General features: G+C 43.8%; 1 protein-coding gene across 2 annotated transcripts in view; it reads right to left on the bottom strand.

Annotated features, from left to right (window-relative positions):
* BICC1 (BicC family RNA binding protein 1) overlaps window positions 1-27,903 on the bottom strand; it is a 108,728-nt gene that overhangs the window by 48,958 nt on the left and 31,867 nt on the right. For both annotated transcript variants that reach the window (XM_061565314.1, XM_061565315.1), the window contains exons 3-5: window positions 16,255-16,324; window positions 4,958-5,037; window positions 2,856-3,014 (exon numbers count right to left, since the gene is read on the bottom strand). In XM_061565314.1, the coding sequence (XP_061421298.1) occupies window positions 2,856-3,014; window positions 4,958-5,037; window positions 16,255-16,324 (309 nt within the window). The remainder of the gene's footprint in view (window positions 1-2,855; window positions 3,015-4,957; window positions 5,038-16,254; window positions 16,325-27,903) is intronic.

Below are 27,903 nucleotides of genomic sequence, written 5' to 3'. Positions count from 1 at the left end.
CAAAATTGGGCGCAATAAAGAACGGCACAATAAAATGCTGCGACACATCTCTGCTCTAGTGAAGGGCACAAATGCGCTCACACTTGCATAGCGCGTATTTGTGCGAGTGTCTGTGCCTGCATGTGGGGAGCGTTGGCGTAGTGGTAAGTACGCACTGCTACCAATTAGGAGACCTGAGTTGAATTCTTGGCCATGGATAAGAGCATGATTAGTGATATCAGAAATGTGCCTAGGCCTCCCCTAGTTCAACTCTGCTTTAAATGAGTACCTGATGCATTGTGTAAACATCAGCACTAGTGATACAAAAATGACCGGGCATGGTTTCGGACACACCGCCCCTTCGTAAGCCGTGCTAGCCTTAATAGGTGCTCGCAAACATTACTTACCCCGGTAGTCTGTTAAAGGCTATACGGATGATGTTTTATTTTTCCTTTGTGTGTGCATGCGAGCGTGTCTGTGAGTGTGCGTAATCTGTGTTGGGAGCACGCTGTGACATAACGTACGAGCGGGCAGTGCTCTCGTGGCGCGCTGAAAGCGTTGCTGGCATAAGTGTTGCTATGGGCTGTGCTGGCTGGCAGCCGGGCTCCTGGCTTAGGGCGCTATTAAAAGGCCGCCCATTCACACAGGTATAATGGTATTCGTCGCACCCATTAAAGTAGAATGAGTTTGCCCGCACGGCTCGCCCGCGGCTTAACTCCGCCTGGGAACTCTGATGCTGGGACGGCTTCTTGAGAGCCGGAGAGCATCGCTGTAAAGCCCATGCTAGCATGTGTTTGCCGTGCCGTAATTCACCTCCGTGCTCTCTGTGAAAGGAGGCCCTCCGATTGCTAATGCGGCCGAGCTGCGTAGAGACGATTTGAAAACTAGGCCCCAGTATTTTTTTACAATTTCATTTATTTAGCCGGTTTTAAGCATAGGCTGGCTGGTTTTTTAACCAATTAGAATGTTTTTCAATTAATTAACTCACTTGCCCTTTCTCAAAGCATCTGGTCAGCATGGAAGGGTAAGATAAAATAGCCTGTAGAATGGTACAGGATACCTCTTCCACCAGTAGCACCATGATCAGGCAGATCCAGGACTGTCCCTCGACCATTTACCCATTACCGCCGGGGGGGTGGGAAAGCTTTGGCTCACGGGTCGGACGTAGCCCGCGACTTGATGTCATCTAGCCCACGGCAACGTGAGGCCTACATCATTTGGAATGTGCCAGACGATATGTATTGCAAGTACATTGGTCAAACTAATCGGTTACTAGAGTAGAATATTTTCTACCTGGCATCTCAAGTCTGCAGAGGTGAGCCCTGATTATTATTTGCCTTATTACTGGGTAACACTAAGGTGTGCATTAATGTGGCTCGCCACAGGCATTTGAAAGTCCTAATCAGTCCTCGTAAGGTCACTTCCCAACCCCTAAGTCTTCCCAGTGTCTATGCCACTCGCTTATACTTGAAAACACTACGTATACCAGTGCAAGGGCATCTTTCAAGAATATTTCCATTAAAATAAAATGACTTGGAAACACACTTAATGCTGCGCTGCAGCCTTGAGAATGGATACTCTCTTTGGAAGGAGGGTGCCCAGCTGTTCAGAACATCAGCGAATACTCATCGTCCGCTACTCTAGACACTGCCAGACATTCGTAGTAAATTATAACATTTAGAAAAATGTGATTGTAAATGTCTTAGAACCTTTTTGTCCTGTGCCATTTGGACTCCTGCCCCTCCGGGCCATGTCCTCTCCTCTCCACCCCACTCTCGTGCACCTGGTTCAGACCCCCTAGCATTGGGGGTGGCGGGCTGTAGGGGGTTGTATGGGGCTGTAGGGGGCTATAGGGAGCTGAACCACCCCCACCTGCTGTAGGCTCAACTCCCCTTCTAAATTCCTATAGTCCTACAAATGTTGGTTAAATATTTTACACCCGTAATAATAACAACACTTTCATTTTATATTGCGTCATTCACACTAACAGCATCCCATAACGCTGTACATTGATTATACAAAAGGACCATATGTCATACACAGCCACTACCAAGCAAATGAAGATCCTACTACCATTCTTAATTTTGGAGCTTTCGTGACTGCAGGAATTATTCTTTGTTTTTTTCGGTAAAGTCACGTATAAAAATAAAATAATATAATTAAATAATAGCATACGACGTTTCGATTGCAACACAAGCAATCATCATCAGGTATAATAAAATAGCGACATAGAATATAACCAGAAAACTGTCTGCTTATATGTCTGTCTATAGTTTTCTGGTTATATTCTATGTCGCTATTTTATTATACCTGATGATGATTGCTTGTGTTGCAATCGAAACGTCGTATGCTATTATTTAATTATATTATTTTATTTTTATACGTGACTTTACCGAAAAAACCAAAGAATAATCCTACTACCAAGCAAAATAAAAAAAATAAAAAAATCCGGAAAGGTCACAAAAACAAAAAGCACAAATCAGCAAAAAAATGTGATCACAACAAGGCAATGAGTCCATGAGGCCTACTACACATCCCAGACCACAATCCCAACTTCCCAACCACAGGAGGGGGGACTAATTTACATCAATCGGTCCAATGTCCAGTGGCAAGTTTTCCTTCAGCCTTTTGTAACATACATAGGAGGTGAGAGCTGAAGCAGAATGCACGACAGACAAAAGCGCATCGTATCATTAGTCACCCTGTTCAGCGCTGAACAAACGTTTATGCATTTTTCCTTATAAGGCCACACCAGTGTTGTTGATGGATGCATCGAGTGTTTTTGTTTGTTGTGCGTGCGCTCGTGCACCACTGCCAACGCAGCAGCATCGCTGAACAATTATGCGTGCAAGTAAGGCTGCGTCACGGGGGCCGACCTGGTTGCTCTTCTCGGCCTGGCTGCCGCGGTTGGAGTCAGGAAAGTGGATGTGACAGCCCGTGTTGGCCATGACGCGCTGAATGTTGGCGCCACCTTTGCCGATGACGTGCGAGTGCTCCGTGTGGGACACGTCCATCTTCAGAGTCACCCGGTTGCTCTGTCAGGGTGAACACGTCAACGTGATTTGTCTGCATAATAAAGGTTTTTGGGTTTAGATCGCGTTATTTATAAATGTGTCGTAACCCTCCACCACCCGACACGGCCAAACAGTAAAAAATGTGTCACGTTTACAAAGAACAAATAATTCACTGCTTTAGCTCACCGGTGTGTTGAAGAGTGAATCAACATCATTTAAAATTTGAGTACGACATTTCGCTGGTAATTACATCCAGCTTCATCGGGCAATTTTCCAGAATAGTGAGGCTCTCCTCTTGCGTGACACATTTTTTACTGTTTGGCCGTGTCGGGTGGTGGAGGGTTACGACGCATTTATAAATAACGCGATCTGACCCAAAAACCTTTAATATGAATAATATTGGTCGCGAAAGCCTGCATGTGATTTTTCTGCTTAGATGAACATTGACAATTGAGGCGTGGCTCCTCTTCTCGAGTTTACAGCCCTGAGCCAGTGGTGGACATTCTACGTTCCTGCAGCAAGGTTGTCTGTTTAACACATAGGCTTTTGCGACCAATATTATCTTTAATAGATCATTTTTTTGGCTCACAAGTGACGACATAACACTCATCCCTCTATTTAAGGACAAAACAGGAGGATTTCTCCACGAATCTGTCTGTCTCCTGATGATGCTAGTTGTAATTACTGGCAAAACGTTGTACTCAAATGGTAAATGTTATGGCTTTACTCTCCAACACACCGGTGTGCTGTACTAGTAACGAATTGGCATGTTTTTTTTAACGTGACAAACATTACTAATTGGCTGTGTCAGGTGGTGGTGGGTTTAACGACACATTTATATTTACACAATCTAACCCAAATAAACATCTATTAGGGGTGAGTCCATCCAAAGGACCAACCACTGTAGACTTCCGTACAGAATGGTAGTAATTTTATCCACCCTCGAGGGATGATGGGCTGTCAACCGACAAACCTGGATTTGAACTCGCATCCATCCAATTGCGAGCCACTCGCTCTACGACTGAGCCACCTGGCCATATTACCGGATTATGTGGGTGCCAAGCGTTAAAATGTTTATCTCTTCACACCGTGCAAGCCATCTTGGGAAAAAGCAATCTGAGAACTCTTATCGCCTGGCAGTCCTGCCAACGCATTTGGTCAGTGTTGGAGACAGAGCATTTGTCAAATTTTATCTAACATTATATAGAACCATCTTCCATTCGAATGTCTGTTTTTGAATTCACTGTCAATTTTAAAGTCAGTCTTCAAACTGTGGCTCTTTAAAAAAAAAAAGACTTTTCAAACTCAGTGTGAGCATGTGAAGCGTGTGTGCTCATCGAATGCAGTGCCTGGGTGAGGCATAAAGGATTTGTGTGTTTCACTAAAGGTGCCTTCGGGTGGCTTTTCGATTAAAGTTGCGGTTAAAATGTGAGTTATCATTATTATTATTATCTTGGAGGTGGAGGGACCTCTCTCCTAGATTGTGCCAAGGCCTGCTCCTACCATAGGCTGCAGGGGTGAAGTCGTGGCATTGTAGGTCCAAACACCCACATTCAAGCAATCGACTAACCTCGACGCTCCTTACACTTTTACGTTGTCAGAGTAAATTTATAGGAACCGTTTTTTCCGAATAATGCTGAGCACATGAAGGCGGGTAGGGATTGTTATTGTAAGGCTCTCCACACATTCTTGTATTCTTGCAGCAATATTGTAGGTATATGAATGATTTTGGGGGAATTATTTTGAACATATAAGAATATTTGCTTCAAACTTTTCATAACATTTCTCGCTATGAGAACATCCACCCCTGCAGAGCAGAGGTCCTACCACGAAGGTGCTCGTGAATAATGTGTGCGCTCTCTCGGTGTTGTGATGAGACGTCGGGAGACAAAATGTCACGCCACGTCTATTCCTGCCCTGTGTCTGCACGGAGAGAGGCTGATGTTGTGGAGCCAGGGGCATACCTTGGTGTCGAGCACTGCCATTATCTTCTCCTTGGCGTCCCTGATGTTGTCTCTCTTGCCGCAGACTTTGATGTGAGGATCTGCACGGAAGGGTTGCGGGATTAGCTATATTACAACACAATCCACTGCCACTACCGCTCGTAAATCAAATGCGTGCTTAAGAAATCTCTCTGTTAGCGGCCATTAGGATGTCTCTAACTTCTGTATGTTTCACAAATCCACGTGTTCCTCTTCCTTAGGGCAATTCCAAGCAAGCACATATCCATGCTCCTTTTGCGCACCTCTCAACATTTGTTCTAAAGGAAGTGGGTTTGGGCAGGACAGGTCGATGCAAGGAACGATGGCTGGTAGTTGAGACTAATGACAGTGGTAGCCATATAATTTGAGTTGATTTTATTTGTTACATGGAGGATGGTACCGATCAGCCAGTTGCCCGGCTATTCTACATGGGAGATCCGCGGTGCTGTGGGAGCACAGCAGCAGCGGCAACAAAAACAAAAGATAAAAAACACATCAACATTGCAGAGAAGGAATAGAGCAGGGTCCTTAAGGAATGTTGCACAACGAATGAGGTATTTAACGGTCAGAAACAAAGCACAAGCACATCAAATTAAATGGTGTATGTAAAAGAGGTAACATACCGTTGTATTGGAGCAATTAAATCAGATCGTGTGCAGGTGCTGGATATATTGTTGCATCGTAAGACTGTGAGAGGTGGCAGTCGCGTCGACTCCAGGATTTGGTGTTCTACTCATCTAAAGAGCCTAAGAACCATACTCTACCAGAATATGCCGTTTGATCACCACATGCAAAAATATTATCAGGTCCTGCAATTTTCATATCAGGGCTCTACGACACATCTGACCACTATTGAGTCATGACATAGCCAACAGGGTGGCGTGTAGCATAGTATCAACAAGGCTTGATTTTTGCAACTTACATACATACCTGGTAATATAAAATAAATTGTTTACAATCATAGAGACACACACAAACGGGTAGAGGGTTTGTGGTGTTGTAATTCGAAAACACGGTAGAGAACTTGCTCAGAGTGCATGTGTGTGTGTCCACGTATGTGCTATGTGTGAAGGCGTGAAGGACAGTGGGTGACACAAGGCTTCTAGAAACCAAAGAAAGCAAAACAAAGTAAATGACAACATCCAGCTGCATCTGGTTGGGTGTGCTTGGACAGCCTACAGCCATGACACCTTTTACTATACCAGGGTTGCCTGGCACCTTATAACGCTAGGTTGAAAGTGGCCGCCAACACAAACACACGGCTGCAATCATGTTACTCGGAATGCAGCATGCGATAGCAAGAAAGCCTGTTCAGCACGTGGATTATTAATCCAATTGGATTGACTGCAAATGTCAGGCCAAATCGTCGGCATCGGCCATGATCTATCCACCGACGGATGAAGGCCTCACCAACCCATCACCATCTCTCACAGTTCTGTGATGCAACAATCCATCTAGGCCCTGGGCAAGAGCTGATTTCATTACTTTACCACTGCGGTGGACGTGCCTCTCAGGCCTATTCCCTCCTGTGGTTGCCACTCTTCGTGTTAGTCTCAACCACTGGCCATCATCCCTTCTAAGAATGTCTTGCCCAAACCTTCAGACTTCAAGATGATACTTGTAACATGTGTTTACCCTCTGATTCATGTGTTTCTTATTCTGGCTCTCAGTATATTTCCAAGCATTTCCATTTTCATTGCCAGTGTCTATGTTTCTGATCCATATATCATAACAGGTAATGTGCACTGATTGAAAACCTTTTTTTTCTTTTGGCACATTACGACAGTGAGTATACATTTCAGATCTTACGTGAGCACCAAAATTGATCCGAGAGAATGCCAAGTTAAAGTCCTGTGTACAATGTGCAGTTGACAGATCTTGAACATTACACCGCACTACATGCTGCACACTGAAAATTACATGTAGAGTAAAATTCAAATCGGTTGAAGGAATTTTCAAAATTGCCCTGATAAAATTCCCCCTTGCTTTTAGCTGGATCATTGACTGTAGCTGCCGATTTCGCCTTCCTGATGCCATAAGCACCAATGCGTTGGGTTAATATGTTTGGTTAATGTTTTGTAAAGAATGACACACAGAGGGAAGAATGTTTCTGCTTAAAATCTGGGTGAAGCCAGCTCTCGGAGTTATCGCTTGTTTTTTCTCCATACAACAGTTTGACACTCCCTCGTTTGTGAAACAGAAATATGATCAGACACATTCCAGACTTTTGTAAAAAAAAAAGGACAGGTCGCATAAGTTTATTCCCGTGCCAAAGAACACACCGAGATTTTTAATATCGCCACGCTACACGCAGCTTAAGCGTCCCAGCTGCCCGGTTTGTCTTATGGTTGGCACACTCAGTGCACACTTTTATCAGAGGCTAATTAAAAGTTTCATTGCTGTTGTCCTGCTCGGTACAGATGTGTGTTACTGGCCAAGCCGATGGGGCAACGAACGAGTTTTGAGTGACTATAACGGAGGTTTATCCAAACCGTTTTAAGTTTCTGCTCGTCCCTGGAAACACCGAACGGAGCCGGCAGTAGAATGCCTGCCGCAGACCCCTGCAGCGCGCAATTTTACGGCAGCTCTGGCTTGGCACAGCGTTGTCGGTTTACAATCGGAGCAATAGTGACTGATAAAGAATGTTTGTGTGAAATCTCTAGGTATCTGACATCTATATGTTTGTTTAAAACTAAAGGATAAGATAAAAAAAATCTTAGGGCAGCATGCGCTGGATTTCTTTACATACTGACTTTGCATATATTATACGTAGCAGAGTAGTTCACGGCTGAGAATACGAAGTGTATTAAGATGTTTGTTTGGGGTCAAAAACTATGAATCAGCAGTACGTTGGTGGTGGAGCAGTACGCAGTGGTATAGCGCGCTGCCCTACAAATCCGGTCACCTGAGTTTCACTCCCGGCTATGGGACACATGAGTGGTGAGTGCTATCTGAACCTGTCCTGGCAAATGACCCCCAAGACCAACACATCATGGGGGAGTGCCTGCATCCAGAGCAATGGATTGACAAAGCGACTGAAAATTATCATTTTATATAATTAATATCTAAAAAAAACACATGTATGTATATATACTGCCAGATGATAAAATAAATGCATAAAATATTCTTATCTTGACAAAGCCAGGGCATGGCATGCTTTCCCATCACACACGATAGCCTGTTGGACACAACTGTGCACGGTGGTTCCCAAGTGGAATCCTAAGGAGGGTGAAGTTGGCACGCGGCTCAAATATCTCCAATCGACATGGCCGGGCTGGTGCACAACCACGGATATATGTTCGCGGGTCGCGGGTGCCGTATACACTCCCGCATGGCCTCCCCTGCTCTTCATTACTGCACCCTGGTGTCTTCTCAATCCTCGTTCTTGGCAGAATTAAAGGTTACCACATTTGTCTCCTGTCGCTGGTAATGTTGCCGTCAGCTCGTGTCAAAGGAATTCCACTGGGGAGCGTTTGCGTTCCCTGGGAGATTTTCCGTAGGAACGCAGCACCCCTCGTGCTTTTGTGTCTGGTGATTTTTTTTTGTTTTTTAACACAAAGTTGCTTTAGAGTACAAGCCACTCACCCTGCACCCATTGCCCAACCACCACTCCAGGCTCCAAAAAAAAGCCACCCTCTCTCTCCCATGCCAAGCCTCCTCCCACCAATCTGATCTCTTCAACTCGTCCTTTCTCAGATAAGAATTCCTGAGGTAGCAGTTCAGCCTCTGCTCCAGCGAATCCAGCATTAATATAAGCCCGTGCCTCCAAACGCAGCCATTATGCCCACTGTGTACACAGCTGGCTCCACTTTAAATCATGTTTTTGATGGCTGCTTTGTGCCGATATTCGGCACGGCGTGTATCATATTAAAATAAACATGCATAGGTTTTATGAGCTTCCATTTACGTCGACAGAATTTTTTTTTTTTGCAATCAGCAAACAACCCACTTTACATAAATCAAGGTAATAGCCTGCGCGATTTTGATGCCGCCCCATGAACGTAATGATTATGTAGATATGTGTATTTTAAGAATTTTACCGCAATGTTTCTGTTTTGGTAAGGTTTGCGAGGAGGGTATAATAGTGTCGAGTGCTTGAAGCACTGATGCCTTGCAGGCCATCCCACCAGGCCAGCCACTGCCTGTAGAATAGTGGCTGGGCTCTTGGCCGTATCCTGGCAACTGTCGTCACTGGCAACATGTTTGCACACATAAAAAGCTCTTGAAATTAAAAAGAAATACGGAACAAGGGGAGAAAGTCACTGAACCTACAAGGTCCTGCCTTAGGTGGGTGCCCACACACACGAACTAGGAGGGGGCAGAAATGAACGAAGACGTAAAACAGATGTTGTCGTTATCCTCCAGAGAGAGAGAAAACACATATATAAAATGCACGATGTACATTCATAATATACAAAGAGGAAGATTAATTGCCTGAAGCAGACAAATGGCATGAAGCAAGAGCCACGTTTGCTTGGCAGTTCCTACAGCCAGTGGTTACAACGATGCGGAGAAAGCCACTTTCATTAAATGCGGAATATAAACTGCGTTTAAAGACAACAACCTCGCGGCTACTTGTGTAGCAGGCAATATAAATTCCAATGCTTTTGGCCACATATGCTTGCATTGCCTCTCTGATGAGCCCCTCAAATGAAACACACTTGTCGGGCAGGTAGGTGGCCCTGTCCAAACCCAACAGTGGCCACCTTGCGACGGTCGCGTCCGTCACTGCCCTTCTCATTTGCAACAACAACAACAAAAAAGAACGGGGGCATATTTTTTAGTGGTGCTGACCAGATAAAACACGGGTCTGACGAACGGACCCTGGCCTGTGCACTGAAGACAAAGAGCAAAACAAAAATTGGGGGGTGGGGGGCAACTCAACGGGGCCAAATGCAATGACGACGGCAGGGGTTGAACAAGGGGGTTTTCACGTGGAGGACAGGCTCCAAACAGCGCCTTCATTTGTAAATTCTGTCTTTTTTTTGTTAAGCTGCATTCTAAACAGCGAGGCTCTGCTGACTCAGCCGGTGTGCTCTTGTATATGTAATATAACACCACACAGTGAACGTTGTGTATGCGTGTGTGTGCGTGTTTGGGAGCATGCGAAAAGGTGGGATAACAGAGATGGGTAGAGTCTGACTGCCTGGGATCTTCCCTCGTTTAGTAAAAGATTAAATAAATAAAATATTGCAGTATGATGTAAGTGTATAGCTGTGAGATCCATAACCATTTACATGTGACGCTGTACACTCTTGATACTGGATGTATTACGCATGTAATGATTGCCCCCCTCTTTCCACAATTGTATCAACTGTCATGATTCAGTCACAATTACACGTGAGAAACGATTCTCTATGATCTAAAATGAATTGATCCTCATTTGTTATGGCTCATTTGTAATCGTTCTATCCATCAGTGAAAATGTAGTATCATTTCTATCCGACTCCCTCAATACATTTCAAGGGGAGTCGGGCAAATAAACATGACTTTGTCAGTAATTCACAGATATAAAATGAATTACAGCAGAAGGCATTCATGTAAACTGGATTCGAGATGGAAATCCATAAACTTGAATGAAGAAAATGTTCACCATCCATGCAACCAGGTTTCTATATATAGTGCAGTGCGCTAACCACTCTGCCACTGCTTCCCCATCACAAAATACAAAATGGTCTTCATTTTATCTATCCCGGCGGAGGGTGATGATGAGCCGAGTCAACCCGCAACTGGGTTTTTAACTCGTAAACTTTTCCATTGTGAGTCGAATGAGCCACCTAACCAATAACCTACGTACACACATGTTGGGCTAAATGCAGGAGGCTTGGCTGCCGGGCTACCGCCAAATGACGTTTACAGAGGGCACATGGTTCTGCGTGAATCTGTCACCCGGCGTTGCCCCTTGCCGTGTCACCGATGCCCTCTCTGCGGCAGCAGCAGCTATGCTTGGCATGCAGATCCTTCCTCTCCTCCTCATCGTCACCCCGTCGTCACCGTCGTCGTGTATATACAGCGTGCGTGTGCGCGTGCGTGCGCATCAGCTTACTGTGCGCAGTGAACCCTGCTATAGCCAGCTTAGGCTGAGTCTCCACACTGCTCCTCTTCTTCCAGACAGCCTTTCAGTCCGCTATTGTAACGCGTGAATTGGCGCGGTGCTAACGCATACATTTACACTTTAGCGTGCGTGGGCGAGAACTGCGTACGTGCGTGTTTTTACCTTGACAGCTACAAACACGATTCGTGCAAATGGGTACTATAGTGGGTATTTGCTGTGCTTCTAGTAATGATAATAATGGATTTTACTTGTGATCGCTCGCTCTCGGAGAGAGAGCGACTCGGAGGCACAAGGAACCACATGTGGGATGGCAGCCAGGCGATGAGCAGTTATCCAAGCTCTGCAGTGTATTAATATAGTGTGTTAAATTTCGATTTAAAGCTTTCGTGACTGCAGGGATTCATCTTCTTGGTTCTTTCGGTAAAGTCACGTAGAAGGGAAGTAATAAAATAATAAAATAATAAAACATAATAAAATAAAATAATTCTCACGACGTTTCGGCTACAACGCAAGCAGCCGTCTTCAGGTGCTGCTTGCGTTGTAGCCGAAACGTCGTGAGAATTATTTTATTATGTTTTATTTTTATTATTTTATTACTTCCCTTCTACGTGACTTTACCGAAAGAACCAAGAAGAATATAGTGTGTATTGAAAGTGCAGGGCGTTCATAAAGGTATGACCCATTCTTAAATAAAAAAAATCTTGAGTAATCTACAAGAGCAACATAACATCAGAAGCATTCAATATCATCCCTGTCGAGATGTTGGTGCACACCGGGGACAAAGCTAGTGACGATGGACATTACAAATGCCATGGTGATGAATATTGTTATGGGAAAAATGCGCTCCCATTTAGTCTGTACGTGTTTGTGCGTTGATAATAATAAGTTCAAGTTTGTGTGTCTGTGGACTGTGAAGTATCAATGTGGCTAAGAGTACTGTCTCATCATAATGATCTCAGATATTTTACCTTCATGGACACCCTGTCTATTGAACAGGTAACGTTTCCAAAGACAGTTCATATACATTAATTTGTACTGGTTAAATAGATTTTGAACACGGCAAACTGCTTTTTTCAATTATTCGTGTTCTTTCTTATAATTATCTACTAGCTTGTTTGCCCGTCAAAGGACGGAAGCTGTAATATTTACGAAAATGTTTTGCAGAGTATAATTGTATCTTGTGTAAATTTAATGGCAGTGAATCTTGCACAAAATTACGTCATAAAACACCTCACTTCATGTCACTGTAGCACTGTATATAACTGACCTTCAATTTGTTCAAATTCACTGCTCTGATACTTTATTCTCTTCTGCTTTCGGTCGCTGGGGTTGAAATAAATTGGAAATCGATACAATATCTGGAAAATCGCCGAGAAATGTCTATTATACCATAATATAAAAGCATCAATTAGACTTACCTTTTGTCGGAAGTGCTGAAGAAATGAAGACACCAAATCCACTTTGTTGCTGCATATAATTAATTATTAGATTCACTTTCAATAAAGAAACGTCAAACTTAAAGCGAATTTGCGAAAATAAATATTTCCGCTCGACCTTCTTCTGCATGAGTGTAAAAATCTACCCGCTCATGAATATTAATGATGGGGGGGGGGGGGGGGTGCGGCATGTGGAGTGACGTCACGCGCGGGACACACAAACATACATTCTTGGCTCATTATAGTAGTAATGCACAAACACGTACAGACTGCACAGCCTAAATGGGAGTGCATTTTTTTTGTGTGTGACAATAGTCATAATTTGTCTCTCCTGTCTGGCCACATAAGTGGCTCAGAAGAAATCACCGAAGGAATGCATTCCCTCCTACGGCCCGAGAGGCAGGAGGAATTCTTTGCTTTGCGAAACACGGCTGTGTATTAGTTCTGGGAGCACGCTGTGTGTCGGACGATCGCTCTAATGCCCCCCCCCCCCCTTTCTCTCATCGAAGCGCCACAGGTGACAGCGTGAGTGAGTAGCCCGTGAGTTAAATACGGCCGTTCGATGAGGCCGGGCGACGGGCATGGCTGTGCGCAGGGCTTACGTTTTCAATTAATATTCAATGCCTCGCTGGTATACCAGAGTAGGTGCCGTGTGATTAGTATCCAAAGTTACAGCAATAAGTATACTAGATGTGGTGTGCCGAGTGAAGACATATTTCTAGGTCGCTGCTTGAATTGAGTAGGTGCCATTTGACTCGTAGCCACATCTATAGTGAGAGGTACACTTGATGTGGTGTACTGGGTGTAGAAATATTTTCCAGGTTGCTAGTTGACTGGAGTAGGTGTCACGTGACGAGTAACCATAGCTAAGTGAGAGGTCTACTGGATGCGGTGTGCCGGGTCACTGATCCCTGACGGACCCTGCTGAAAATAAGCCCTGGCTTACACCCCTTTCATGGTTGTCATGCACAGGGGTCTCTGCTCAATATGAGCACCACCTGACACAGGCAAGGCTCAGCATGGCTACTGCCTACACAATATATTTACCGAATGAGACCGGAACATAATTGTTTTTTTATTCCTTGTACAATGAGCTCAGCGAAACGGGATTTACAATAAAATTGTGGGTATTAACGCAAGGAAATGCGTGCTGATAGGCCGTAAATATGCGAATTAGTGGAGTGAATGCAGTAATTAAGATATTGTCATATTTGTTGAATTCACATTAAAATCGTGTACGAAAAATATTTTATGGTGGCTTAAAAAGTAATGGAGTGGTGGCGCAGTGGTTAGTGCAGTGTTCTATGAACCAGGCCATCTAAGTTTGATTCCCAGCCATGGCAAACATCAATGGAGAATCATATATAAATGGGCCTATCCTCCTCAACCCCTCCCCCCCAACCCACTCTTCACCAACCCACACTGAGCAGTGTGGTGAAGTATTTCAATTAGCCCTCACCTGTTTTGTATAAAGGTCATCACTCAGCAAAATAATCAGAAACATGTGAAATATATATATAATCGGGGGTTATTATCGGTTCATCCAAATGCGTGCCAAATTTTTCGGGTTAGCAGCTGCTTCCCCGCGCGATTGAAAGACGAGCGAAGGATCGCTCGCATCGGCATTCAGCCCCATCGAGGAGTACGCGTCTCGGTTACACGATGAGGGCGGCACTCCTTCCAAGTCCTGGCAAGGATCTCGCAGACACGTGTGTGTGTGTGTGCGCGCGGCGCTACAGAGACCTCGCAGCGCCTCCTAATCCCACGCGGACAAGGTTTAGTTACTCAGTGTTTTATTCTCACCTGTCGATCGTAAGGCATAAATGGAGGCGAGTGTTCTAAGCGAGGGTTAAATAACGCAGCTCTTCCAGCTGAGTGGAACACCGGAGGTGTCGGCACGGCTTCGACAATGTCAAGTTTGGTGGCTTCTGCCAATCACCAGACAAAGGCACAGATTCTGTACATTGTGGTCCGCACCACACCCTGTCATAGCCATGCAGTCGGCCCATAATGCAGGCATGTGTGTGAGAGAGTCAGTGCGTAATCTACCTGCGTAGCTGGGGAATTCCATCGGCCATGCCACAGTAAAGCCCGCACACTATATTTACACAGGCGCGCATCCAGGTGTGCGTAAGTATTCATGAGTGCGTGTGCGTCAGCAGGTTACCTTTGGTGTGGGAGCATGTCTGCGTTTGCGAACATGGCTGTAGTTTACACTATGAGATCTCTTTTACCAGTGGCAAAATATAGTAGTAGGTTTTTACCCTTTTAAACTGGTACAAAACTGACACCTTTATTCAAGGCATCATGTTTGCAATAACCACAACACAAGTAGTCAAAAAAGCAAACAAAAAGAAGCAACTCTGATAATGATAATAATTGTTTGCTTTTTTGACTACTTGTGTTGTGGTTATTGCAAACATGATGCCTTGAATAAACGTGTCAGTTTTGTACCAGTTTAAAAGGGTAAAAACCTACTACTATGGCTGTAGTTTTTCTATGTGCAGTTTTAAGTCAGCATTTAATCATTTCAATCTAGAGCTCTTAAATCAATTCGTTGTTGGATGAAGCCTTTCCGAGACGTTTCAGACAAATGAATTGTTAATAATATTTCACCACGATAGACAGAATTAGTTTGTTAAAGGGGAGGTACAGCACCAGTTGAGATAAATATAATCATTGACCGCTCATGTTAGCCGTGGCCGGGAACTTAACTCAGCTCACCGGGTTCCGAGCACCCACCGCATGTATGCGTGAATCATTAAAATCGCTGTGGAAAACACAGCCTGAATAAATAGATGAGAAATCAATGCATACTCTGACAGCCTGTCCTCATTAAGTTTTCATGTGTGAAATCAATGTTTACAATTTAATTAGACGTGTTTGTGCGCACGTGCATGCATGTGTGAGCATAGAGTGGGAGCACAGTTGTTAAAGCACTTCGCTACGATCGCAGCTACTAATGGCTTACATCATTGGAGATTGCTTATTTGAAACTATCCTGGTACTCATCCTTAAATGAGTACCCGGTGCAGTATGTAAAGATCAGTGGGCAGACAATGGTAACTGGGCATCATGCTGACATCACGATCCCCTTAGGCGCCATGCCAGCCTTAATAGGTGCTCGCTAACAACCCTTTCCCTAACAGTCTATGCAGGCGAAACGGGGAGGTGGGTGGCAGGGGGGAGTTGTGTCTTTGTGTGGATGTGTGCGTATATGTGTGTGAGCTGAGGCACATTCCGACCGGTGGCTGGCTGACCCATTGTAATACAATGGAGGCCTTGTCAGTGGCAGCCAGAGTGGGCTGGAAGTGAGGCCACAAATGATCATGCAATTATGTGTCTGGTGGCCGCTTCCTCTCACGGCCCCGAGTCCCACCAGGGAAGGTGGGGCCCCAAAAGCACTGTGCTTCAATAAAGTGATAATTGCTGTCAGGGGGACTGAGTTAAAAATGGGCCTCTGTGTAGCTCTTTAAAAGTCGTCAGGTATGCATTTGTCACATGCCCCTAGCAGATATCAAACACTTCGACAAGGTCCCAAAAAATAATGCAAAATCATCTACACTAATGGCCTCGCATTGACAATACTTGTTGCCACCACACTTTTAATGGAAATGTATCCAGAGACGCACATTACCGGACAATGGGACAACAGTCATGGTGGGACGAATTAAATTAAATAAAAACAATTATCATTAATTATATGTAATGTCTTGCAAAGCTATCGGAGTGGGCACAATGATTCGATACACTTTATGATGAAGCAGAAGGAAAAAAAACACTCGTACCTTTTTTTGACTTGGCTCCGATTTTCAACTTTGAGGGCCACGTGATGTGAGTGTTAGTTTCTCCCATTATCTGTAAAAAAAACATGACAGAGCAATTTGTGTCCAAATTAAATTAAATTAAATACACACGAGTGAACGAAAGACATCAGCATTCATTGAGACAATTAAAACTAAAGTTTTGTGCATGAGAACGGAGAAAATATTGTACTAGCTGAGAGCTTCCCACTGAGAGATGAATACAATAATGCTAAATTATTTGTTAAACGTGACTGGCACAGTTTTTTCGCTAACTAGGATCAAGGTGTCCATGTGGCTTAAGGCGGCTGGCATCGTATCAGACAGCACTGAGCTGCCACCACTGAGATCCAGAGTTTGAATCTGGATTTCAGCAGCCCACGGTGAGTGAGTCGATGGCATCAGCCCGGTCAATTAACCCATCACGTCAAACATCGGTTGTCATTTTATTTAGCATATTCCAGCTCTAAGAATTGAAAATGTTGATATGATTGACATGTAATTAACTTGACATGCAATTACTTCGGGGAATATACAAAGTGTGTGTGCGCTCCTGAAGGGGATAAAGTGACCTCTTGCAGTGACTTTAGAAGGAGATGATGTCATCTTATAGGGCCGTTCTCTGACATGTAAAAGCATGGTGACACTGCTCACTGCCAGCTTCTCAAATGAGAATGCATGCGCCATTGAATCATGCCAAGAGCACATATGGAATATCATTTGGATAAATAAAACCAAAAAGGTACTTAAGAGCTAGGAAACCGCCACCCCCTCCACCCCACTAAACCTCACAACAAAGACCACGTTCAAAATTTCCAAGAGACATTTTTTCCCCTTGCATAGTGATAATAAATGAATGCCTAAATAGATGAATGATTGATTCCTCAATGTGCCAAAGAAGGAGGCAGCACACGCGGCTTTAACCAGAGGGTCCTGGTTGGCACGGCACGCATGCTTGCTGGGCACGCCATTGACAGCAGCCATTACGGTTCTGCCATTCCCTTGCACCATGTCCTCCCTTTGAGAGACAAAAGCCAAATATAAGGCGAGGGAGCGTGGACACTCGGAGTGTTTGTGTACCTAAGCAACCGTGAACCAAGACTTTTTAAGGGATATTTGAACTCTGACCACAGGGCTCTTTCGTGTATTTGTGCAAGTATGTGATCATGTGTTACATGATACAGAGCAACAGTTACAACGGTTACAGAGTTGGATACCGAGCTATAGTAACTATTACTGTTTAATAGCTGACCGTTTATATAGAGTTAACACTCACCAGAGTTGCTTAACAATGACCATATTGGTGAAAAACAGTTAAAATCGGCCTTGACACAAACACCTGGCACTCACGCTTGGTGTGAGGCACAGTAATGTGAATTATATGCAGAGTGATACTGTGCATTTTGTTAAACGTAACTCCAGTATTTGTATTTTCACTGCATGCACATTAATTGTGCATAAGTCATGTTTGTATTATTCAACCAGTGTGTGTGTATCTCATTATGAAGACGAATGTACATCATGATTGGGAATTCTGCAAGTCACGTAAGCACTCTAACTCTAATGAAAAACAATGCATGCCGGAAAACCACAAATTTTAAACAATATTGCAAAACTGTGTAAAATGCACTCAGCCTTTGTGCCTTGTGCCTTGTGCAAACACCATCGGCTGTTCCTGAAGCAGTGTATTGTGGGTCCTGCATTGTGGTTGATGGTGACCGAAGACAAGATTACCTCAATGCACTTCTTCAGGAACTGGTGATGGTTTTGTATAATGCAAAAAGTCACGGCGGCATTACCACACTCCCACACCAATGCTACACTGGTAGACAATTGGACTCTAAAAGTATAGTGAAACTATGTCATTGGCTACAGATTGTCATAATGAGCTATCGTATATCAACAATACACATTCCCTTCACGTCTCTTTTCAAAGGAAATGCAATGCCAAAAAATGTGTGTTCGACCCAGGTTAAAATGCTGCCGACCGAGCAAGCACTAGAGCAGTGGTCGACAATACATGATCCATGAGATGCACTCCCTAGTCATAGTCGTGGATCCTTGTTGAGGGGGCAACAAGTCTGCTTTGGAATTTCCAGTCTCAGGTGACAATGTGTGCAGGTGGTCTAATTAATAATAGGAACACTAAGGCAGCATGATGATGATGCTGCTGCATCAGTGCTGGGCTCCCACCAAACCAGTTCACCTGGGAAGCTGCGTGGACTGTGTGTGCCCAATCTGTGGGAGACAGCCGTAATGATAAAGCCCCGAAAGCCACTGCCAGAGCATTCCAGTTTCTCAATGGGTCTCTATGTGAGTCTATGGGTCTCTGTACGAGTCTGTGGATCTCTATGTGAGAGAGCATTGTTGATGATGAAGCCAATGACAACGCATTCCAGCTTCTCAGTGACTCCACCCGCACACGTTATCACCTGAGATTCGAACACCCACGGCGGGACTTTACTTTTCCTCAACTTGGAGCCACAAGACCACCGCTGGCGCCCACTGAAGAGAGGCAGTGATAAAATATCACTATCACTACATTCTTCACCCTTCCTCTCCTCATCTACCCCTCCCTTAGAAACACCATGTTCCCAATCGTCAGCCCCATACGAGAGTAGGGCAGCGAGCCCAGTCACATTTTGCCGGCCCTATCCCGAGTTTGTTGCTCGTAAGTGGCCTGGTTTTGTTCCTCCCTGATGTGCGCGTTCTGTATTGGGCTCTGATGTCGTAAAAATATATAAAGAATAAAAAAAATATCCCTATCACGTGGCGCTTGCTGCCTTTGCCTTTTGGTTGCAAGCACAGTGATGGGAAGCATCATTTGCACTTAACAAAGGAAAGCAACTGTGCATGGCTATAGCTGTGTCCTGTGTGTTTGACAAGAAAAAAACCCAAACGACTTCCTGGAGCAGAAGGAAAAAAACCCATACGCACCTTCGGTTATCCATCTCAGCCTTTAAGCGTTTGCGCGTCAATGCAAAAATGCTGCTGCGAATTTAGCAAAACTGGTTTTGCATACTTTCCCTAGCAAGGTAGCCTAGTGTAACCCGCTTCTCAGTGTGCAACACACTCATTGGCCCAACAGGGACATCCCAGTTGGATTTTAACCAATTTCTAAAAATAGCCATGTCTTCTTATATATAATTTCTTGGAAAAACACCCATGAAAATAAAAAGAACTGTGCATAAATTCTGAGTGTAATATATCCATACACTTCACACGTAAGTGTGAATGTCAGACATAAGCTTAAGAATTTTAATGAAAACTCTCAGATATTATTTACTGATTACCATCATAACCATTAAGAGTTGTATTAATAATTCCCAATTCACGACAAAATTCTATACGTACGGACAGAGAACATGAATTTAATTATTTTCACTGAGTTCATGATACAGTCCAATGAGGGTTTAATCTGCACTATTGTACCGTACATCGAAAAAAGTTTTGCCGGCTGGATTAATATCTGCCTGGCTAGATGCCTGCCTGCCTGGCTGGATTCCTAGCATGTAGGCAAGTTTGCATGCGTGGTGGTGGCATCACCACGCACGTCTGCGTCGCCTGCATCCCACATCGTTGAGCTGGGTTAGTGCGCCGTGCTCACGTCAGACCTTTGCCCCTACCCATCCTCCAACCCAGCCATGGATCCGACTCAAATATGCGGGCAGTGCTATCATACTATATTAGAAAAACAAGTGTTGATCCCTGGCTAGCTGGCTGAAGGGAGAGGTAGGAGGGAAGGAGTGATGGACGGATGGATGGTCACATCCAAAGGAAGTGGGCTTCTAATAGTGATTCTGCACTTCAGCGGCCATCTGGAATGTTCTTCCTTCCGATATTAGGAAGCCACTGGAGCTATGCACTTTTAAATCTAGATTGAAAACTCGTAACTTGAGAACTGCTTTTTGTGTTTAGTTTGTTGTCCTTCCCACGCACCTCCAATTAGCACGGTTGGTTACATATGGTGCGAAAGAAGTTTAACATACATACATATATAAAATGGACATCACTCACGTATGATACGTTATATGCTGTACCTATACTCCAAAATGAAGACTTCCCCATACCTTACGTGGTAGTTGTTTGACCATACTTGCTGGTCATTGCAGACTGGGGAAGAAGGGAACCCAAGGATAGGATTAGATATCACTCGCCACTGATTTTAGCTTTGACCGTCATACAGTGCACTAACCATTGCCTGCATCCCACACCAACCATCCACCCCACCATGTATAGATATATACACACTCTGTCAGCAAAGCGTATATTCTCGTGTAAGTTGTTACACAGAGTGTAACTCATGCCACTCGTGTTACTTTCAACACTGCAATAAATATTAGAACGGGGAGTCTATGCCTCACCCACTTTGTTTTTTGTCTCGACATGTCAGCTGGGCTTATTGATGACCGGAAAAATACCCAAGAGTACGGCTGCTCATTGGTCTGAGCATCTGCGTTGTTTCAGAGAAGCGTTTCAAATGCTTGTGTTAAATGTTTGGCTCAAGCGAAGCAATGCGAGACTTATGCAACAAGGCATCTTCAACGGCGGAGGGTTACGTTTTGGGATTAAAATTAGCAACAAAGGAGTGGATGGGTTGCTTCAATTATGACAGCTGTTTAAGGTACACATCTTGACTTATGAAGAGGTTTGCAAAAAAAATCTATTCCCATTTTGTGAATTGGATCATTCTTTGGAAAGTTACCGAAATGCCTCCTTTTCATGTGAGATTGACGCTAATCGCGCGGGGTTCCTGCGTCACCGCACAGACGGGGAGCACTATTGTGGAAATGCAGAGAGAAGACGGCGTGACGCACATTAGCCACCCCAAAGGCATTTATCGGTGTGCAAAAACATGTGCAAATAAAAATGCTAAATCCAAAATGCATTGAAAAGGAATCGCGGTTGGAGAGAAAAATGTATATGCGACGTTGGACTTATACAAGTGTACGGCTCAAGTGAGTGGACTATTAAAATCACCAGCACAACAACGTAGTACAAACAGGAGAGGGGACAACCCAGCACGCATGTGACAAACACAAACATAGATGGCTTGTGTGCCATTTGTGTGACGCGGAAAATATCACCATAGACGTCCACTGTGCACACCTATTTCGTCAGCGCTTGTTCTTGGAAAACCAGTTTGTAAATGTTTAAGCCTTGAGCCACCATCACACGGCTCGGACATTTTGGATAATTAAAGCCTTGGCTCAGGATGGACACGTTGTTATATAATTTATAGTTTACAGTTCACTGCCTCTCAACGGAAAAAAATTAATGTCGCATCACAGTGATCCCTATGCCAGTTGTCAGTATGCACATCCTGCCATCCTCATCCTGTCTGATCAAGTCACAGCGAGCCAGAGGCTATCTGCTCCACCACTCACATCCTCGCTGGACCAATGCTGGTTCGACACGACCTCACGGGAGACAACGGAATCCCAATCAGAGTTCACCTTGAGATCGCGTGCATTATGACACACCCACTGATAATGCACTAATTAACTGAATCAGAAAATAGATTTTCTTTACAGGCAAGCACATGCCACGTGCTTGTACAGCCCATGTGTCAATCCACTGCTGGGTGAGGGCCTTCCCATGCACTGCAGGCAGTGAGGGTCATTTGTCCATACAGTCCTTCATCACGTTGGTCTGTGCGGGTTGGTGCTGGTCGGAGGTGAGGGAAGTAAAACAATTCTCGATTTTTCTGCACTGCCCTCCAGCAGGCATGAGGTTGTGGCACATGCCGAAAATCCAGCAATGTGGAGGTGAGGGTTGGTGGATCGCGCAAACGTTGTGAAACTTCCTCCCCATGAGCGTCGGAGTGCCAGAAGAATGCGGTACGGAAAAGTGCAGACGAATATCATCTGTCCCTTCTGTATGAGATAGTGTCGCCCCCATGCAGGCTTCAGTTTCCCCCGATCACTCTGGTTTTCTCTCATATGTATGTTGAACTTCTTTCACACCGTACGTAGCCAACCACGTTTTGGATGTGTGGGGGAAGGACAACAAACTAAACACAGAAAGCAGTTCTGAAGAAATTAGTTTTCAATATAGATTTAAAATCGCATAGCTCCAGTGGCTTCCTAATATTGGAAGAGTGTTCCAGACGTCTGCAGAGGGGCATCTGAAAGTGCACAATGCAGTGACCGTTTTTGTTAAATGGCTAGTCAAAAGCCGCTACGAGGATGACCGTAGTTTGCGTGGTGGTTTATACCTCTTGACGGTATTGTGGTTCATTTGTGGCAAACACTTTTGTGTAATGAGTGTGACCTTATATATTATTTTGACAACTGGGAGCCAACGTAGCACGGCGAGCACTGGATGAACATGTTCAGATCTTGCAGTACCCGTTACGACACGTGCCAAATAATTTTGTACATGCTGCAGCTTGGTAATGTTTTTGCCAGACGACCCATAGAGAAATGAGTTGCAATAATGGAGCCTTGTCAATACGATGCTATACGCCAACGTATTAGCTATGTCACGGCTCAATAATGGTCGAATGTGTCGAAGTGTTCGAATGTGTAACATGTACAAACACTCATTCATTGGAATAATTATGATTCTAATAATTATGTATCATTATTGGCAGAAATATTTTCATATACAGGGAACAGCAGAGCTTTGTAAATTGTTGGTGCCATCCTAACACCTGGCTACCTTGCAGCTTGTCTGTGGTTCCTCAGTGATTGTGAGGTGTAATTTGCATGAACGGCGATGGTATATAAAACTAAATATTATTCTTATACAGTAGAATCTCGGAGATCGAACGCACCAGAACTCGAACAAATTGGTGTTCGAACGATATTTTCGAACATTTTTTGCCCCGGAAACCGAACGAAATTCGGAGGTCGAACGGGGCAATCGCGACTTGAAAGAACCTGTACGGCTGAGACGCGTATGGCCAGTGTGCATGACGCTTGCCCAGACAAAGGTTTTACCGTATGAGAGGCAGAAACAAACCTCTTTAGATACGTTTTTAGTCAGAAAGAGCTCAAGTGACTCACAGTTAGTGGCAGAAAAGAGGCACAAAAGAGAAAGAACCCCAGAAGGGCAGTTACCCGACGTTATTATGGAAGGGGACTCCCCTTCCAAACAATAACACCTCCTCCTCCTCACCACCTTCCACTCAAGCCATCAGCTTTCCTTACTACATGTAAAGTGAAGTTCAATGTTCATTTTCATTTATTCCATATATTTATTAATTTATTCCATTTATTTATTGTGTTTATTGTTTTTTTGTATGATTTTATGCATGTAATTACTGTAAACTTCATGTAAAAATGCTTTATAATGAGAGATTTCTTGTGTCTGGAACCAATTTATGTAATTTACATTCATTCTTATGGGGAAAATTAATTCAGTGTTCGAACAAATCGGTGTTCGAACGGCCTTCTGAAAAGAATTAAGTTCGATCTCCGAGCTACCTCTATACTGTCATAATGAGGACCAAAATTCAGACTACTCACGTAACAATACTACATTTTGACAATTACCCTATGGAAATTCATAAACGATGTTTCACAGCACCATTTGTTTTTTCAGGTAAACGAGGATTAGTTTCGACTTTCTGAGTCTCATTTGTTAAACAAATGTTCCTGTGTTGCTATATGCTATCGAGTTTTAGAGCCTGACCAACATAAAACAACAAACTTAAAAACTTTTATGCACCATTGTGGATGATCAAGTGTAACATAACAACAATTAATATATTGAGTTAAATAATGTTTTTTCTTCACGTGAGATTGACTTTTGATGGCCTTTTAAGAATTGGACATTGTTCCTCTCCATTTTCAGCCCTGAGCCATCGGTGGATAATCCTAATCTAATGGTGAGGACCAGTCTTTCCATCGGATGACCAATGTTGTCTTGTCTCATAATAATATTACCCATATACACCTTCTGTGTGGCATAGTACATGACATGCACCATACATGGCACACACGTCCTCTGTATAAACATTTATCTATCCCCAGTTGTTTCGACTACTTATTTGTCATTAACTACATAACAGTATGTATGGCATTTTTGTTTAACCTACCATTTAAAATGCGGTTACACTTCACAGACCAACGGGAGTGAAGGAAGAGAAAACAATCCCCTTTAAACCTCAGTTTTATTACCGTTAAAGCGCACGTGCGCTTAGGTTTCCCGAAGGTTAAACACCACTTGTAAATGTCTGCGGCTAACGGCGTCCTCTCAATCAATCCGTTGGGCAGTGATTTTTTTTTTTGGGGAGGAGGGGGGGGGAATCAAATGGACCTCAAATGGACCGTATGATTGCGATCTCACATCGTGAAGCTGACAAACCCTTCTTCTGCTGCTCTCCCCCCACCTCGCCCGGTCTCCCATTCTGCGGAGGGCACGACCGCTCGCGTTACACCTGCGGGATGCGCTCACAACAGGTTCATTCACGGGAAACAAAAGCTCCGTTGAGCCGCACGCACGGTTACGGCCCCATGCGAACCAGCGGCGGGCAAGCGTGCTTGCCGCATCCCCAGGGACTGGAAGTTTACTGCGGGCCCGTAAATATTAAAGCGGGGAATATCGTTACAGAAGTGACCCACTTGTGTACTCTTGTAGGCCTTGTTGTTTGAGTCACGCGGTCCAATCGTATGTTATACTATTTGACGCACGAGAGTAAATTTACTTAGCAGGTTCGAGTAAATATTGCCATTCAGACGAGCAGACACCAATATCATTAACAACAATAATGATGATTTACATCCCTCTGTCGATTCACTGCCTTCCAATTCCCGTGAGACAGTGCTGGTTGGTGAAGGGGGCATCAAGAAATCACTCGCTGCTCATGCTAGCCGTGCCCCGGATTCGAATTCAGGTCGCTGCACCACCGCTCCATCCATCATTGGCATTAATCACACTGAAAGGTGAATGAATAACGTACATGTATTTTTACACAGATTAAATTCTCGAAAAAATAATTTTACCATTTTTTTTTTTTTAGAAAGCATGTACACCCCCGACACGAATCCTCCCAACATTCCCGTTGGGCACTCCTGCCTCGGTATGGTGCCAGCTTAACCAGCATGTGAGTGTCATCTCCACAGTTTATATAGTAAAATAATTCATCTGCAACAATGTGAACCATATCATCACACAGGGCTCTACGGGTGCAATGCTAATGTAAACAAAAAGTGTTTGATTTACCACCGACCGTTTTTTACTCCTGCGATGTTTGATTCCATTTGCACAAACAGATTTCCCAATTAAATATTTCAAGTGCATAATGTATCATCCATAATAGAGTTTTTTTGGGTTAGATCACGTAAATATATAAATGTATCGTTAAAACCTGCCACTACCCGACACAGCCAACTAGTAAGGGTTGTCACGTAAACAGAACATGCCAATTCATCACTAGTACAGCACAGCGCTGTGTTGGAGAGCCAAGCCACAACAATTTAACAACTGAGTACGACGTTTCGCCAGTAATTACAACTAGCTTCATTAGGCGACAGCCAGATTTGTCGAGAAGTCCACCTGTTTCGTTCCTTATATACAGGCGTAGATGTGTTGACAACTAACAAACAACTCTCAACTAAAAATTAACATTTTATAAACAAAACGGTTATCAACATGACTAACATTGAATTATCCAGCGATATGGTTTCAGTCCCGTCTAAAGGTCTTCACTTTGCTGTTGCCCCACGTACATTCCTGAAGTGGAATCAGCAGCGAGACATCTCCCCCATAATCAAGCTGACATGACTCGGCACGAGGTTGCCAAAATTATTGAGAACAGCAAATTGCCAAAAACAAATATTAACTTCAGTGAAGCAAAAGCCTTGAGATAATTGAGAGCAAATAACGATATCAAAATTCTTGCTGCTGATAAGGGCCGATCAACTGTTGTGATGCCCCGTGAGGACGATGATAATAAAATCAGAGATTTATCGATGAAGGTGCCTACCTTAAAATTAAACGAGACGCAACCAGCACCTTGGAACGTAAAACAACAGCAATCATTGCCAAGTCATCAATTCCCAAGGGAGAGCAATACCTGATCAAACCAAGGGCATCAAAACCACCGAGACTTTATGTGCTACCAAAAACTCACAAACCTGATGTCCCATTAAGACCTATAGTAAGTACAATAGGCTCTGCCACGTACAAATTAGCACAATACGTAACGAAACAAATACAGCCCTACATCGGTAGGACCCCTTCGTTCATCAAAAACTCTGAACATCTCGTAAATATAATTAAAGATATTAAGCTTATCCCTAATGATATTCTCGTAAGTTTTTATGTCACCTCTCTGTTCACGAGGGTTAATTAAATTACTCAACACTCTGGCAACGAACCAAGGCTTAGCCAAATATATCCCAAGACGAGCTGAACACTGTCTAAAGAACACTTTCTTCTTGTGGCAAGGTAACTTCGATCAACAAAAGGAAGGAGCAGCAATGGGCTCTCCTTTGTCTTCTGTGATCGCTAATTTGTACATGGAAGATTTTGAAACAAAAGCAACAGCTTCAACACACTAAAACCATCTGCTTGGTTTAGATATGTTGATGACACATTGGTGGTCTGGCCACACGGCAAAGATATACTGAACGCATTTCTAAATCATCTCAACTCGCAAAAACCCATCCATCCAGTTCACCATGGAAGTGGAAGCTGACATAAGGTTACTATTTCTGGATATTCTACTCGGACGACGTAGAAATGGTAAAATAACACAGAGTGTTTACCGAAAGAAAACGCATACTGACGCCTATCTGAATGCAGAGTCACACCATCAACCCGCACAGAAATCTGCTCTTATCAAGATGCTCATTCATCGAGCTAAGAAAGTGTCAGATGGTGACAGTCTGAGAAGTGAAATTCAACATGTTAAAGAAGCGCTGCAAATGAACGGTTACAATGATGCACAAATCAACAGGGCATTGAACACAACAACCAAATAAAATAACAAGAGCATTGAAACTGCCCAAGTAATTAAAGCGATCAAAATACCGTACATTGCAGGAGTAACTGATAAACAAGCCAGATGTTTGGAAAAACCAAACATCCGAGTCAGATTTGGCACGGTACATAAAATACAGAAATTAATATCTGGTACAAAAGATGTATTACCGAAGCTATCAACAGAAGATGTGTACAGGATTAACTGCACGTGTGGTAAATGTTATGTTGGGCAAACAGGACGAATGATCAGCACGAGACTAATAGAGCATCAGAGAAATATTAAATTATCCAAAATACAACTGTCGTCAGTGGCAGTACACGCGTGCCAACAAGGACACTCAATTGATTTTGATAATGTTGAAGTTTTGTGCAAAACTAGCTACTACTGGCCAAGACTAATTAGATAATCTATCGAAATTTAAAAAAATCTAAATAACTTTAACTGTTCGGATAGCTACCGCCTTAATGCTGTGTGGAAGCGAATCATCGAATAATACATTATTTAAATGCATGCCTACAAAGGGCAGCGTACTTCAATAGGGATTACCGTTGGTAGGGTTACTTTAATAAACAATAGACAGGAAGGACAAGTTCAAATGGCTCGCATAATGCGCATGCATAATGTACGTTGCCTCAATAATCCCCCCCCCCCCACATTGTGCAAGAGCGCAGCTGCGTGGTCAACACATCTATGCCTCT

The sequence above is a fragment of the Lethenteron reissneri genome, chromosome 34, assembly GCF_015708825.2.
Source record: "Lethenteron reissneri isolate LAM-NWPU_2019-01 chromosome 34, ASM1570882v1, whole genome shotgun sequence".
Taxonomy (NCBI): Eukaryota; Metazoa; Chordata; class Hyperoartia; order Petromyzontiformes; family Petromyzontidae; genus Lethenteron; species Lethenteron reissneri.
The sequence above is the reverse complement of the archived record's forward strand: the minus strand, read 5'-3'. Positions and strand labels throughout refer to the sequence as shown.